Source organism: Trachypithecus francoisi, unplaced genomic scaffold (assembly GCF_009764315.1).
Source record: "Trachypithecus francoisi isolate TF-2019V2 unplaced genomic scaffold, Tfra_2.0 Lachesis_group21, whole genome shotgun sequence".
Lineage (NCBI taxonomy): Eukaryota > Metazoa > Chordata > Mammalia > Primates > Cercopithecidae > Trachypithecus > Trachypithecus francoisi.
This window is the reverse complement of record NW_022681467.1, coordinates 27,276,970-27,293,643: the sequence shown is the minus strand read 5'-3', so window position 1 is coordinate 27,293,643 and position 16,674 is coordinate 27,276,970. Positions and strand designations below refer to the sequence as shown.

Below are 16,674 nucleotides of genomic sequence, written 5' to 3'. Positions count from 1 at the left end.
GACCTAAGCCAATTCTGTGCCAGCCACAAGAAACACAGAGATGGCTATGGCAATTCTTCAAAAACTTACATATCTGTATCTCTATTAATTTGTGAACAAGTTCAAGTAACACAGACATAGTATAACTTGCTCTACTCAAGATGTATGCAAGAAACATTTGGGAGTCACAAAGAAGGAAGTGAACATCTTTACCTGAAGAGGTCAGAGGGTCAAGGAAAGATTTCTAAAAAAGATTTAACTTAGGCTGGGCACGGTGGCTCACACCGTAATCCCAGCACTTTGAGAGGCCAAGGTGGGTGGATCACTTGAGGTCAGGAGTTGGAGACCAGCCTAGTCAACACGGTGAAGCCCCGTCTCTACTGAAAATGGAAAAATTAGCCAGACATGGTGGCACACGCCTGGAGGCTGAGGCAGGAGAATCGTTTGAACCTGGGAGCCAGCAGGCTGCAGTGAGCAGAGATCGCACCACTGCACTCCAGCGTGGGAGACAGAGCGAGACTCCATCTCAAAAAAAAAAAAAAAAAAATTTAACTTGAGCTGAGTATTTAGGGAAGAAGGTACAGTCTGTGCGAAGGCATAACATACATGATTAAGTGGTAACTGAGACAGAGTTAACAGAATATGGAGATATTCTGACATAAGATAGAAAAAAACTACAAAGTACTTTCCTTTAAGGACATAGCCTGTGCTTTTTAAAAAAGTTCCTGGACCCACTTCTCAAACTACCCACTTCCCAAAAAAGATGTGACCTCCAAAGGGGCTCAACAGATTTAAAAAGATCAAATAACACAATCAGGGAGGGAAAGACAAAACATTTATTCCAGGCCAGGTCTTAAAATGCACACTATACTGTTCCCTGTTCTTATCAGCACCAATAAGGAGAGAACGTGCCTTAACAGCAGCCCCACCCAGAGCCTGCTGCATGGCTGCTGTGAGGCTCCCCATGAGTCCATGCAGTCTTCTTCCTCACTGGTGCAGTTGGTGAGGTTTTCTACCCTCACAGCAAAGGGATCCTTAACTATAAATTCACTGTATGCAGGGAAGAGGACAGAATCTGATGTATTGATTGTTCCTCATCTAAACCATGACTTAATCCCTATCTTAGGATTTAACTATCTTTATTTTCTGGTTAAAATTAAACAAAAAAAAAAAAAAAGTGGGGGGAGGGGGAGAGTGGTAAGGGACAACAGCAATAGAGATTACACTGTGCTGACACAGAGACTAAATTCTAATCAGAGTGAAGACCCATATAAAGGGCCAGCTGATGGTTTAAAGAAAGTAACTACATGGAGTCTAATTGAGACATACATGAGTTATGTCTCATTAGCCTTAGTAATATAAGAAAACAATTCTCAACAAAACTGGAGTCCACAGTTATCAAGTATGCTTTCTCAGGCATGGGTAGCTAAAAGTCTGGAGAAATGGGTTCTCTCCATGCCCAGTAACAAAGCAAGACGGTCTCAGGTTTGACATTAAGAGCAGGTCCCATTGTCAGGCAGTGTCCGCAGCTCACAGCTGAGTTCAGCAGTGGAATCGAGTGGAGAATTTGGGAGATACAGGCACAGTCAGAGGCTGGTCACTTGACTTTATCTCCAGACCCTGGTACTTGCGTATTGGATTTGCCTTATGCACCTGCAAAGTAAGGAAAATAAAGTTAATAAAGTTACCAGTGAGAGGGATGTCAGAGAACTATTCTTTTTTTTTTTTTTTTTTTTTTTTTGAGAAGGAGTCTTGCTCTGTCGCCCAGGCTGGAGTGCAGTGGCCGGATCTCAGCTCACTGCAAGCTCCGCCTCCCGGGTTTACGCCATTCTCCTGCCTCAGCCTCCCGAGTAGCTGGGACCACAGGTGCCCGCCACCTCGCCCGGCTAGTTTTTTGTATTTTTTAGTAGAGACGGGGTTTCACCGTGTTCGCCAGGATGGTCTCGATCTCCTGACCTCGTGATCCGCTCGTCTCAGCCTCCCAAAGTGCTGGGATTACAGGCTTGAGCCACCGCGCCCGGCCAGAGAACTATTCTTATAATTGCTTTTATTTTTTTCTTTTTGAGAAAATATTGCAGAGTTGTATAGATCCCAGTCACTAGTTTAAGGTGTGGGGAGTGGGGCCTGGGGGGCACCACAGTATGAAGGAAAAGTGCATGTGCTCTGGAGCCCAGTTTCTATTCAGGTCTCCATAGGGTTCCCCAGCTTTCCTTTAGGCCATGCAGTCTCCTCAAGTCCCTCAGCTTTTACTAAATAATGTCAAACCTATGTCCTGTGTGATCTACTAGGGTATAATAGGGCTGTACTCAAGTATAGCAGAGAAGTTACAAGCTAAGAATTTCCCAGAGTACAGTCTTAAGTTTACAGACTATAAATATTCACCAAAAGCCTGAATCATGGGGAAAAAAACAAAATAAAACACAACATCCATACCAGGAAGGGTGGCTACAGAAGGCATGGTCCCATCCATCCTTTAGGGTAGTCTAAAATTAATCCTAAATCAAGCCAGATTAGTATAGAGTTAACCAGTGTTGACTGAATCGTGCTTTAGAATGTTGCCATCCACTATGCTGAGAATTGCTGCAAGAAACAGTTCTATAATGGGGACAAACACAAGAGGCAGGTAGCAAGTGCTAAAGAAAAATCAAAGTTGAGGCCAGAAAAAAAAAAGCTGATTGTATGAGTGTATATAGAGTGGGGATTATACTATTTTCTCATTCACTCAGCAAATGGTAGTCTAGATTTTGCCAAGAGGCTAGTCTCCTGAATAGTGTGTCCATGGAACCTTCCTTTGGGCATAATCACCTATGCCAATAGCTGTTTCAACTGCTAGCCTAGCATTTTATTTATTTATTTAAAATAGAGATGGGACCTTGCTATGTTGCCCAAGCTTTTCTTGAACTCCTGGGCTCATGCAATCCTCCCACCTTGGCCCCCCAGAGTGTAAGAATTACAGGTGTAAGCTGCCACACCCAGCCGTAGTGTAACACTTTTAGACTAAACCTCAACAACTTACACATTTCTTTTTTTCTTTTCTTTTTTTTTTGAGACAGTCTCACTCTGTTGCCCCCAGGCTGGACTGCAGTGGCACGACTGGCTTACTGCAACCTCCACCTCCAAGGTTCAAGCAATTCTCCTGCCTCAGCCTCCCAAGGAGCTGGGATTACAGGTGCGTGCCACCACGCCAGGCTAATTTTTGTATTTTTAGTAGAGTCCGAGTTTCGCCATGTTGGCCAGGCTGGTCTCCAACTCCTGACCTCAAGTGATCCACCCGCCTGGGCCTCCCAAAGTGCTGGGATTACAGGTGTGAGCCACCATTCCTGGCCTTCTTTCTTTTTAATTGACAGATAACACTGTATATTTTTATTGTGTACTGCTGATGTTTTTAAGTAGACATACATTATGGAATGGTTACTATGTGAGATAATGCATTTGTTAATTAGCAAGATGCTAATTAACATTGTAGTGTGAGCACACAACATCCACTTTCTTTACATTTTTCAAGAATACAATATATCATTAATTACAGTCACCTTGTTATATGATAGCTCTCTTGAAATTTATTCCTCCCATCTAACTGTAACTAAGTAACCTTTTACCAACATCTCCCCATGACCCTTTCTTTTTTTATTTATCATATGAAGTTCCATCTAAAACTCTCTGCTTCCTCATTAACACAGTTAACACAACTTGCTGCCCTCCTAACAGAGTCGTCCTTAATGTGGAGTTCAGGCTTCTTTTTGGACAACCAATATCTAAATAATTATGTTAGTGGAGGACTACCTGGAGCGATGAACACTATAACTCCGAGGAGTTTGGGCCAAGTATTAAAACAAAAATACAGTTGCCATTTAATTCCCATGTCCTTCCCTACGTATTCTTGTCTAATTACAAAACTCAGTGCTGCTTCTTAACCCCAGAGGAAATTATAAGTTACATAAATAAAATAAACAAATAAATAAAAAGCAGTCCTAGGAAAGGCATTACTGTACATGTTATACCACATGTTGTCCTCCTTATGAAAACTTCTGGAAGAAATTCTGTCTAAAAATTCACTATCAAAGGGATAAATGTATTTTTTGAACAATTGTCTTACATCTCATGAACACTGTGAGTTTTGTAACTGACAGGTTAGTTCCTAAAAAGGGCCAAAATTACAGCTCCTATGTTAGCTTCATTCACAACTCAACTTCATCATTACCCTCAGTTTGTGCAATTCCCCCTTTCACTCATTGTCTTTGGTACAGCCTTGTGGGCTACCTTAGATTCTGTCTGGAACAAGGTAAGGTACAGGTAAAATAAAACAGAGGCATGTCTGTATTTGTCAGTGCTCACGCTCCCAGTTACCAGTTCTCTCCGTAGCCTGGCCAGCTCCTCCTTTTTCTGCTCTTCCTCCTGTTGTCTGGCCTCCTCCAACTGCTGGGCTTTCTGGGCTTCTACCTCAGCCATTCTCTTCTCCAGCTCCTGCCGCTCCTTGGCTCTCTTCTCAGTAGCCAGCTGAAAAGGTTCCTGAACTAGAGAACCAGAAAGGCCCTCTAAGTACAGAAACAGAAAAAATATTGGTGCACAAGCAGGACTTGCATAAACCTACGCCCCCTGGAATGAGCAAGTGGCATAGACATGCACACTAACAAGAAGACTGTGCTGCTCTAAACAAGCCCCATTGGGAGAAAGGTAGAGCAAACCACATACAAAAAGTTTTAGAATTTTAAGACTTCAAAGGGCCCCCTGGAAATCATCTAGTGTAATTGGGAAAAAAGCAAAGAGATAAAGTAACTTGCACAAAACTACATAGTGATTGATTTTGAGGCAGACATAGGAGAAAGATCCCAATATTCTTTTTTTCCCTTTTTGCAAAGATTTTTTTGAAAAAGAGATGGGGTCCTGCTATGTTGCCCATGCTGGTCTCAAATCCCTGGGCTCAAGTGATCCTCCCGCCTGGGCCTCCCAAAGTGCTGGGACTACAGGCATGAGCCACCACACCCGGTGGAATCCCAATATTCTAGCACACTGCCCAGTGTTTAAGGAATCAAATGTTTTATATCTAAAATTGGCTTCAGGGTGAATTCCAGAAAGCCATACTGGCTCTCCCTCCCTCATTTACTTGTTTCTCTATGGGTGGGGAAAACCTATCATTGTTGTTGAAATGCCAGCTGCTTCTGCCAAGGTTCATGTTAAATGAATCTGGCCCTAACACATCCTGCAACTCAACATAGCTGCTGGGTTCAATAAAGGCAAAAAACTGGGTCTAGGGGAAGAAAAGCTACCATCTGCTAAAGTCAAATGCTTCTAGTTGACACAGCATTGTACTGACACACTGAATCCCAGCATCCCACTGGGAAGTCAGACAATTCTGCCCCAATCCCATCAGAGTACATATAATACTACCAGCAACTGATTTCTTCTCTTTTTTGGGAACAAAGGGCTCCTGAGAGATGACGGTGTTTGGACGAGCCTTGAAGCAAGCTGCTTCTTTCTGCTGTCTCAGTTCTTCTTCCAGCTATTAGAGAGAAAGTCGGTCAGATGAGCAATGCCTCAACTTTCTATGACCACTACCTCAATAACTTAAGTTCTAATGTCTGAACTGTTTCATCAATAAAAACAGATTTAATATAAACCCTAGTAAAAATCTCTCACACAAATTTTATAATGAACAGATCAGTCTGACAACATTTCAACTCACTGAGAACTAGAAAGTTTTTTTTTTTTTTTGGAGACGGAGTCTCGCTCTGTCGCCCGGGCTGGAGTGCAGTGGCCCAATCTCAGCTCACTGCAAGCTCCGCCTCCCAGGTTTACGCCATTCTCCTGCCTCAGCCTCCCGAGTAGCTGGGACTACAGGCGTCCGCCACCTCGCCCGGCTAGCTTTTTGTATTTTTTGGTAGAGACGGGGTTCACCGTGTTAGCCAGGATGGTCTCGATCTCCTGACCTCGTGATCCGCCCATCTCGGCCTCCCAAAGTGCTGGGATTACAGGCTTGAGCCACCGTGCCCGGCCTCTTAAAAGTATCTTAAAAATACTTTCTAGTTCGGCCGGGCGCGGTGGCTCAAGCCTGTTAATCCCAGCACTTTGGGAGGCCGAGACGGGCGGATCACGAGGTCAGGAGATCGAGACCATCCTGGCTAACACAGTGAAACCCCGTCTCTACTAAAAAAAATACAAAAAACTAGCCGGCGAGGTGGCGGGCGCCTGTAGTCCCAGCTACTCGGGAGGCTGAGGCAGGAGAATGGCGGAAACCCGGGAGGCGGAGCTTGCAGTGAGCTGAAATCCGGCCACTGCACTCCAGTCCGGGCGACAGAGCGAGACTCCGCCTCAAAAAAAAAAAAAAAAAAAAAAAGATACTTTTAAGATTCCCAAGTTTGCATTTTCGACATTAAAGTTTACTTTTAAATTAAAAAAAAAAAGATTCCCAACACAAAGAAATGATAAATGTTTGAGATTCTTGATATGCTAATAACCCTGATCAGATCACTACACATTATATGTATTGAAACATCCCTATGTACCCCAAGAATATGTACAACTATTATTTGTCAATTAAAACAACAAAAAGTTTTAAAGTTACTGTTAAGACCTATCTTAACATCATGAAAATAAACAACTAGGCCGGGCGCGGTGGCTCAAGCCTGTAATCCCAGCACTTTGGGAGGCCAAGACGGGCGGATCACGAGGTCAGGAGATCAAGACCATCCTGGCTAACCCGGTGAAACCCCATCTCTACTAAAAAATACAAAAAACTAGCCGGGCGAGGTGGCGGGCGCCTGTAGTCCCAGCTACTCGGGAGGCTGAGGCAGGAGAATGGCGGAAACCCGGGAGGCGGAGCTTGCAGTGAGCTGAAATCCGGCCACTGCACTCCAGTCCGGGCGACAGAGCGAGACTCCGCCTCAAAAAAAAAAAAAAAAAAAAAAAAGATACTTTTAAGATTCCCAAGTTTGCATTTTCGACATTAAAGTTTACTTTTAAATTAAAAAAAAAAAGATTCCCAACACAAAGAAATGATAAATGTTTGAGATTCTTGATATGCTAATAACCCTGATCAGATCACTACACATTATATGTATTGAAACATCCCTATGTACCCCAAGAATATGTACAACTATTATTTGTCAATTAAAACAACAAAAAGTTTTAAAGTTACTGTTAAGACCTATCTTAACATCATGAAAATAAACAACTAGGCCGGGCGCGGTGGCTCAAGCCTGTAATCCCAGCACTTTGGAGGCCAAGATGGGTGGATCACGAGGTCAGGAGATCAAGACCATCCTGGCTAACCCGGTGAAACCCCATCTCTACTAAAAAATACAAAAAACTAGCCGGGTGAGGTGGCAGGCGCCTGTAGTCCCAGCTACTCGGGAGGCTGAGGCAGGAGAATGGCGTAAACCCGGGAGGCAGAGCTTGCAGTGAGCTGAGATCCGGCCACTGCACTCCAGGCTGGGCGACAGAGCGAAACTCCGTCTCAAAAAAAGAAAAAAAAAAAAAGAAAAGAAAATAAACAACTAGACATTTTCTGCCTTCACACATGATTCACTAGGAACTATACAGTATCACCTATAACGTATTCTTCCCACCTCAAAAAAAAAATCTAACCAGAATTGAATCAAGCCTCTAGATCTTACTACTCATTTATAAGAAATACAAGCAACAGAGGAACATGTTAAACAACTGTGTGGGAATGAAATCAGCAAAATCCAGATTGTGGAAAATCTACAGTAGAAACAATCCAGTTTATTCAACAAATAAAATGCAAAGAGATAGCCGGGCGCAGTGGCTCACGCCTGTAATCCCAGCACTTTGGGAGGCCAAGATGGGTGGATCACGAGGTCAGGAGATCGAGACCTTCCTGGCTAACATGGTGAAACCCCATCTCTAGTAAAAATACAAAAAAAATTAGCCGGGCGTGGTGGCGGGTGCCTGTAGTCCCAGCTACTCGGGAGGCTGAGGCAGGAGAATGGTGTGAACCCAGGAGGCGGAGCTTGCAGTGAGCCGAGATCACGCCACTGCATCTAGCCTGGGCGACAGAGTGAGACTCCATCTCAAAAAAAAAAAAAAAAAAAAATGCAAAGAGAGGAGCCTATAGATTGAAAGAAGATTCAGAGATTTAGCAAACAAAGGCACTATGTAGACCTATATATGGATATTGATTTTAACAATTCAACTGTTTAAAAAATAATGAGAAATGTGCAGATATTTGATTACTTTTAATCTTTTTAAATGTGAGAATATTATTGTGGTTATAAGTCCTTATATTTTAAATATACACACTGAAGTGTTTTTGGATGAAAAGGGATGTTCCATAGAATTTGTTTCAAAGTGGCCGGGCGCGGTGGCTCAAGCCTGTAATCCCAGCACTTTGGGAGGCCGAGACGGGCGGATCACGAGGTCAGGAGATCGAGACCATCCTGGCGAACACTGTGAAACCCCGTCTCTACTAAAAAATACAAAAAAAACTAGCCGGGCGAGGTGGCGGGCGTCTGTAGTCCCAGCTACTCGGGAGGCTGAGGCAGGAGAATGGCGTGAACCCGGGAGTCGGAGCTTGCAGTGAGCTGAGATCCGGCCACTGCACTCCAGCCCCGGCGACAGAGCAAGACTCCGTCTCAAAAAAAAAAAAAAAGAATTTGTTTCAAAGTAATCTTATATAGGTAGAAGTATCCAGCATAGGGATAAGTGGGTAGAAGTAGGGATGAAATAAGACTTCTCATGTTTTGATCATTATAGAACCAGGTGATGGGTTCATGAATATTCATTATACTATTCACTCTACTTTTATATTTCTGAAAGGCTTTTTAAAACAATAGTTTGTGTTGTTATTTGCAGAAAATGCCCTACACAAACATTCTATGTCTTGGTCACTGAGAAGGGGAAATTCACTATTTCCACGGCAACAGTCCTAAGGTTTCCTAGAGAACCACACCAACAGGGGACCAACATTCAGTCATGTAAGCCATTACATCTCTCGGGCTTCAGGGGAGTAATTCCTACAAACCAACCATAGCCTAGAGCTCCTTTTGGAAAGAGTCCAGGATTAATGATGACATAAAAATCCCAATAAACTTAGAAATTAAGGGAAATTTTTTCCAGCCGGGTAGAATTAGATCCCAATTAAATCAGCAAATAACCAATTAATTGTTTTAAATCACCTGTCATTTATAAAGAGCAAACAGCATATCATGCTGAGAAAACAGCATTGTACATTGACAACTATTCTCCCTTACTGTTTCTTTTTTTTTTTTTTTTTTTTTTTTGAGACGGAGTCTTGCTCTGCCACCCAGGCTGGAGTGCAGTGGCCGGATCTCAGCTCACTGCAAGCTCCGCCTCCCGGGTTTATGCCATTCTCCTGCCTCAGCCTCCCGAGTAGCTGGGACTACAAGCGCCCGCCTCGTCGCCCGGCTAGTTTTTTGTATTTTTAAGTAGAGACAGGGTTTCACCGTATTAGCCAGGATGGTCTCGATCTCCTGACCTCGTGATCCGCCCGTCTCGGCCTCCCAAAGTGCTGGGATTACAGGCTTGAGCCACCGCGCCCGGCCTCCCTTACTGTTTCTTACCAGTGCATCAACAGAAAGGAATAAACACAATGAATGAGTCTAATAGATGAAATAGACAAGATCTTAAAGAGACTCCCAACTCCAGAAAAGCCTGTCGGTTCCCCCATTCCCCGGGTGATCACTTGGAGCAGGGGTCAGCAAACTCTGGCCTGTAGCTCGCAACCTGTTTTAGGACAGCCCTTGAGCTAAGAATGTTTTTTTACATTTTTAAAGAGTTGGCTGGGCACAGTGGCTCACGCTTGTACTCTCAGCACTTTGAGAGGCCAAGGCGGGGAGATCACTTGAGATCCGGAGTTGGAGACCAGCCTGGTCAACATGGCAAAACCCTGTCTCTACTAAAAATACAAAAATTAACCAGGTGTGGTGGCGCACACCTGTAATCCCAGCTACTTGGGAGGCTGAGGTGGCAGAATCACTTGAACCTGGGAGACGGAGGTTGCAGTGAGCTGAGATCGCACCACTGCACTCCAGCCTGGGTGACAGAACGAGACTGTCTCAAAACAAATAAAAAAAAGAGTTGAAAACACGTGGCTGGCGTGGTGGCTCACAACTGGAATCCCAGCACTTTGGGAGGCCAAGGCAGGTAGATCACGAGGTCAGGAAATTGAGACCATCCTGGCTAACACGGTGAAACCCCATCTCTACTAAAAATACAAAAAAATGGCCAGGCGCGGTGGCTCAAGCCTGTAATCCCAGCACTTTGGGAGGCCGAGACGGGCGGATCACGAGGTCAGGAGATGGAGACTATCCTGGCTAACATGGTGAAACCCCGTCTCTACTAAAAAATAAAAAAAAAACTAGCCGGGTGAGGTGGCGGGCGCCTATAGTCCCAGCTACTCAGGAGGCTGAGGCAGGAGAATGGCGTGAACCCGGGAGGCGGAGCTTGCAGTGAGCTGAGATCTGGCCACTGCACTCCAGCCTGGATGACAGAGCGAGACTCCATCTCAAAAAAAAAAAAATACAAAATACAAAAAAATTAGCCAGGCGTGGTGGTGGGTGCCTGTAGTCCCAGCTACTCAGGAGGCTGAGGCAGGAGACTGGCGTGAACCCAGGAGGTGGAGCTTGCAGTGAGCCTAGATCATGCCACTGTACTCCAGCCTGGGCAACAGAGCAAGACTCTGTCTCAAAAAACAACAACAAAAATGTGTGCATACACACACACATATTACATGAGAGCCCATATGTAACCTACAAAACCTAAAATATTTCCTATCTGGCCCTTTACAGAAATAATGTACTGACCCTTGATTTACAGTGAGAGCCCCTGAAACAATCTAGTATGTCAACCCAGGTGATTTCAGTGTGGTAGGCCTGCCTGTCCAATCAACCAACCAAGCAATTAACATTTTGGCTGCTCTCTCCAACCCCTACCTGGTGCTTCCAAGTTTGTGCCTTCAGAGCACCTCTTCTGTCAGTCTCCAAGCAGAACGGTTCAATCTGGGTCACATTCTTTACCTTCTTCTCTGGCAGATTAATGGTGTCAAAATGAGGCAAGGGAAGTGCCTTGAACTTGGGCACCTAACAGAAAAGAAAACATGAGATTTAAGATAAAGACTAGCTGGAAAGCAATAGCTGCTCCAGAATACCTGGATGAATCTGAAAAATAGGGAAGGACAATCAGTTTTCAAAGCAGCATGGTCTAGGAAAAAAGAATAATGGGTTCAAAAGGAAATCTAGGCTTTCCTCCTAATATTGCCTATAACCAGCAGTGTGATCACAGGCAAGTCACTTAACCTCCTTGTGCCAGAAGGATTATTTAAATTACTTGTCCCATTTATATTTTATAGGGTTCTTAGAAAGATCAAAAGTCAGTGATTTTATAGTTAAAAGTAGTATAGAAAAAACTATCTTTGAGGGATCAAAGAACAGTATTATATTACTTGCAGAAATGGAAACACCTACCTCCCCTTTCTGCAGTTCTTTTATTTTCTTCTCCTTCTGTAACTGACGCTCTTTGTCTCGAGAATCAAAGGAGAAAGGGCATATTTCCACAGTTCTTGCCTCTGGGATTTGGGGCTTAAAAGGCACCCCATAATGTGGCACAGGTTGAGCTTTTATCAAGACTGGTTCATCCTCTTCCTAAGGAAAAAATTGCAGTTTAGAAATAAGACTCCTCACTCTCTCTAACTTCCCTGGAATGTGGAGTCAGAAGACATTATATTAACATGTGGCATTAATTAAAACAAATCACTCAGCCTCTTAGGTGTCTTAGCTTCCTTTTCTATCCAAGAAGGATGATGACTTAGGCAAGTCATCTACCACCAAGTACTAACACAATTACTCTTAAAAGATGTAGTTTTCCACAGGAATGTGGTAAAAACTAAATAAGATCTAACATTATGGATAAAATGAACGTCAGAAGATCGGCATATACCTTAGTCTCTTTGACCCAGCCTCTAGACTTCATTAAAACATGTGACTGGGACTTAATGGTTGCCAAACCCAGAATAGGACCACGTTGTTTGGGTTCAAGCTGGTAACACAAGATTACTGCGTATTTTAGTTTCAAATGAACCTATAAAAAGGCTTATGCTTGCAATCTGCTATAAAATTACCCTAACTCTGGATATTTATAGATAAAATGGAGCTGTAACAAGAAACTGGCCCGATCAATGACAGTTTATATATTACAATTCCATAAACCATCACCATGGTCACATTTGCAACTCCTGGGTTAGTGGAGATAGGACAAGGTGGATGTAATTGCTTAGTATGAATTTTCAAAGTCCCTCACTGAATAGTGACAATCTAAGGCAAAATAAAGTGCAACTTTTGATCCACGTTACAAAGAGCAGCTGATTTTCAGTGCTACAGCAGACAAGCCTCCAATGCTTAACTGCTCCTTACTGTTTCCATAAATTATAACTAGTTATCACTAAGAGCAGAAAATTCATACCCTTACCAATTACTTTGTTCTTGGAGGAACAAAAAAAATGAACAAATGTTCATATCCATTCTTAAAGACAAGTCCAGAAAAAACGGATGCCTTTGAACTCCATTAAGATTAATAAATGATAAGGCTTAGACTGACTGACTATATAGAAGGAAAAAGAACCCCCCTGCTCCCAGGGAATCACCTCATCTTCTTTGGGGGGCATTCGAATTCTGTTCTTCAATGCAAAGGCTGGTGACTTGGGGACGGTGATTGGAAGTACCCTCTTTTCAGGAACACCCTGAAAGCAGTAAGCAACTCAATTAGATATCACAAAACGATCTCCACTAAGCTGTAAGAGAAGATTAAATCCTTTTTTCCCCCTTTGGGTAGAGACAGGGTCTCACGATGTTGCCCAGGCAGGTCTCAAACTCCTGGGCTCAGGCAGTCTTCCTGCCTTGGCCTTGCAAAGCACTGGGATTATAGGTGTGAGCCACTGCACCTGGCCTAGAATGATATTTTTGAGTTTTTAAAATGTAATTAATCTAAGCACAGAAAATAAAAGAACACGAAACTGGAAAGAACACCAAATTGTCAACTCTCATATCTCTTTGAGGGTGAATTAAGAGAGAAATTTAATTTTCTACATCTCATAATCCTTTTGTTTGTTTGTTTGTTTTGAGACAGAGTCTCACCCTGTTGCCCAGGCTGGAGTGCAATGGGGCAATCTCGGTTCACTGTAACTTCTGCCTCCTGGGCTCAAGCGATCCTCCCATCTCAGCCTCTGAGTAGCTGGGACTACAGGTGCTCACCACTATGCCCAGCTAATTATATTTTGTAGAGATGGGTCTCAAATTCCTGGCCTCAAGCAATCTCCCGCCTTGGCCTCCCAAAGTGTGAGGATTACAGATGTGAACCACTGTACTCAGCCTTATATCTCGTAATTCCAACACATTCAACTACTCTGAAGATTTTTCCTTAATGATTTTAAAACACTGCTAACACTTCAAATCGTTGTGGAATAAATGACATGTATCCTATTGCGTGCATAATTTAAAACTAATACATTTTAGAGAGTTGTTCCATAGCATTTTTTAATTTGCTCAGAATTGATATTCTATCACAAATCTGGCAATTAATCCTAACTGCAAAATGGTATCTCTTGGCTGCTGTTTTGAATGAAGTGTATGGCCAGATCGATTAAGAACAAAACAAAACCTCAGTAATTTCTTACACTCATGTTCACATCCTGCCCTCATCAGCTCTCTATTCTGCTCTTCCCTAAAGTTTCACTGCCAGACCCACATCAACTATTGCCTGTGCCATTCTGCTAGTCTCCTAATAGTCTTTCAGTTCCGCAACTCATTCCTCCAATTCATTGTCTACATATAGTCCAAATTATTACTCTAAAACATATTTGATCACATCACTTCCTGACTTAAAATTCTTTGGGCCAGGCGTGGTGGCTCACGTCTGTAATCCCAGCACTTTGGGAGGCCGAGGCGGGTGGATCACGAGGTCAGGAGATCAAGGCCATCCTGGCTAACACAGTGAAACCCCGTCTCTACTAAAAATACAAAAAAATTAGCCAGGTGTGGTGGCGGGTGCCTGTAGTCCCAGCTACTCAGGAGGCTGAGGCAGGAGAATGGCATTGACCCAGGAGACAGAGCTTGCAGTGAGCCAAGATCGTGCCACTGCACTCCAGCCTGGGGGACACAGCGAGACTCTGTCTCAAAACAAACAAACAAACATTAATTCTTTAATGGCTCCTATTGCCTACCTACAACAGCATAACAAATTCCTTGCCATGAAACACAAGGTACTTGCTTGAATCTCACTCATAAATATCTCCTTCATGGCCTCCTTAGTAGTAGCATTAATCTGGTACCCTCCTGACTCTCCTGCCTTACCTCTCACCCCTCCTTACACAACACGTTCCAACCACAAAGAACTACTGGTCTCTCCCCAAACGGTTCCTATCTCATTACCTTTGCTTGTGCTTTCTCTGTCTGAAATGCACCAGCTGCTTGAAAGCACCCAACTCATCTTTTCAAGCCTCCACTTTTATAAAGCCTTTCCTCTTTTATAAAGCCTTTCAATAGATCTCTCCACTCCCAGGACCTACAGAACTGACCCCTTTATCCCACTGTATATGGTTTCATCACAGTCCATACAAAACTTAATTGCACTTATTTATTTAGATGTTCATTTCCCCCTGCTAGCCTGAGTGCTTCGAGGATGGAGACTATTTTACTCCATCAGTCCCAAGTACCTAACATAGACCTTGGCAAGTATAAAGCATTCAGTAAATGTTTGTTGAATGAATGCATAAGAATGAATGAACACATGAGTAATGGAATTTATACCTTGGACTCTAGGAGGATACCTTGGGAGCCTTCTCCTTAATCCCAACAATGCTGCAACCGTTCGAAACATGTTTGGAATGTCTTTCTTGGAGTGGCTTTCAAAGGCACTTTCTGGACCATGCAAGACAGTTGCTCAATCTTTACTATTCATTTAACAAATAGTTTCCACCTCTATTATCTTGGACTACTCAGAAGTTTTAGTTCCAAATAACCTTAGACTAGATTCTAAAAGCAAAATAAAGTTTCAAATACAAGTGAAGATTTGTCACCCTGGGAGGGATCCAAAAGGCTCATCTCAGGATTCAAGATGCATGGCTTTTCCAAAATGCTTTGTGCAGTATCACAATCATCAGAAGGGGGCCGGGCGCGGTGGCTCAAGCCTGTAATCCCAGCACTTTGGGAGGCCGAGACGGGTGGATCACGAGGTCAGGAGATCGAGACCATCCTGGCTAACACGGTGAAACCCCGTCTCTACTAAAAATACAAAAAACTAGCCGGGCGAGGTGGCAGGCGCCTGTAGTCCCAGCTACTCGGGAGGCTGAGGCAGGAGAATGGTGTGAACCCGGGAGGCGGAGCTTGCAGTGAGCTGAGATCCGGCCACTGCACTCCAGCCTGGGAGACAGAGCCAGACTCTGTCTCAAAAAAAAAGAAGGGATTTACAGTCTTTCAAGGTGACCACTAGGAATGCTCATTCTGCTGTGAAATTTCTTGTTTTCTAAAGAATCATTAGCATAGTGATTCTTTAGAAAATCACTAGAATCATTAGCATAGTGAAATCCAGTAGAGTAGCTCTTGTATTCAGAGTGACAAAACTCCAAGAAATGGGTTGTCAAATGATGTTTACCATAAAACAGCAACAACAAAAAAATCTGCTCTTCTATAGACATGTGGACACTAGCATCTTGCTTGAATGCACCAGGGGCAAGTGGAAGAGAGACAAACAGTGAGCAAGGAGCCACAGGTCTGTCTATTCCAGCCCAGCTCTGCTTCCAATCTGTATAACCTTGAACACATCAGATACACTTCTAGGCCTCAGGGTTTTTTACTAAAATAAAGTAATTGAAATAAGTAATTGAGGATTCATTTAGTTCTAAAATAATTCCCTCTCTCTGCATTCACCCAACAGAAATGTCTGCATTTTAAAGAGAAGCAATGGAAACCTCTAAAAAGTAGGCCATGAAGGAGATATTTAAGAGTGACCTCAATCTCTTAATTAGGTGGGGGAAGGGAAAAGATGAGTTATGAAAATTGTCTTTGCAGCAACTATCCACTCACACCCCATCCCCCCTCACATCAAAGTTAACTAGGGGTTCAATTAGAAATAATGAAAAGAAAACTGGGTTTCCAGAAACAGGTTTCTTTCCTTTTTTTTTTATTGCTATTTTAAGTTTTTTAAACTATAAGCTCCTTGAGGACTGAAATATTGTCATTTGCATTCTTTTGTCTTCCCATATCACCTACTAGAAGACCCAGTAGTATCTGTTCAATGAACATATGTTGGTTAATATTACCATATTTACTCATTTACACATCTATCTGCTCTACCAGACTATGAAAGCTTTGAGGACAAGGGCAGTGTTTTGTATCATCTTTGAATTACTAGTGTCTAACACAAATTAGAAACACAGGCTGGTGCATGTCAGCTTGTACTATTACTCACTCAGTTATCTGATATCAGAGTGCTTGTGCTGTGGTGGTCACTATGCTAGGGACTGGGGATACAGAGTGAATAATACAGATATACACGGTCCCTGTTCTCAGGGAGCTCACATTCTAATGGAGGAAAGAGACAATGAAGAAGTAACAAATCAGATACTTTCAAATTTTCATAAGTGCTCTAAAGAAACCCAGCAGAATATGGAGCTAATGGTTATTAGAGGGATGCTCCCTCAATGAAGGAGAAGGTCTCTCTAAAGAG

At 43.1% G+C, this 16,674-nt stretch overlaps 1 protein-coding gene across 6 annotated transcripts in view; it reads right to left on the bottom strand.

Moving 5' to 3' along the window:
• Positions 1-793: 793 nt before the first annotated feature.
• The window catches only part of TPX2 (TPX2 microtubule nucleation factor), a 71,357-nt gene continuing 55,476 nt past the window's right edge, over positions 794-16,674 (bottom strand). For 4 of the 6 annotated variants that reach the window (XM_033186053.1, XM_033186051.1, XM_033186052.1 and 1 more), the window contains 6 exons: positions 12,596-12,691; positions 11,421-11,597; positions 10,890-11,036; positions 5,368-5,479; positions 4,327-4,514; positions 798-1,632 (listed from right to left, as the gene is read on the bottom strand). In XM_033186053.1, coding sequence (XP_033041944.1) covers positions 1,522-1,632; positions 4,327-4,514; positions 5,368-5,479; positions 10,890-11,036; positions 11,421-11,597; positions 12,596-12,691 — 831 coding nt within the window. In that variant the 3' untranslated portion in view covers positions 798-1,521. Of the gene's footprint in view, positions 1,633-4,326; positions 4,515-5,367; positions 5,480-10,889; positions 11,037-11,420; positions 11,598-12,595; positions 12,692-16,674 lie in introns of all 6 variants that reach the window. The other 2 variants (XM_033186054.1, XM_033186049.1) reach the window with 2 other exon arrangements.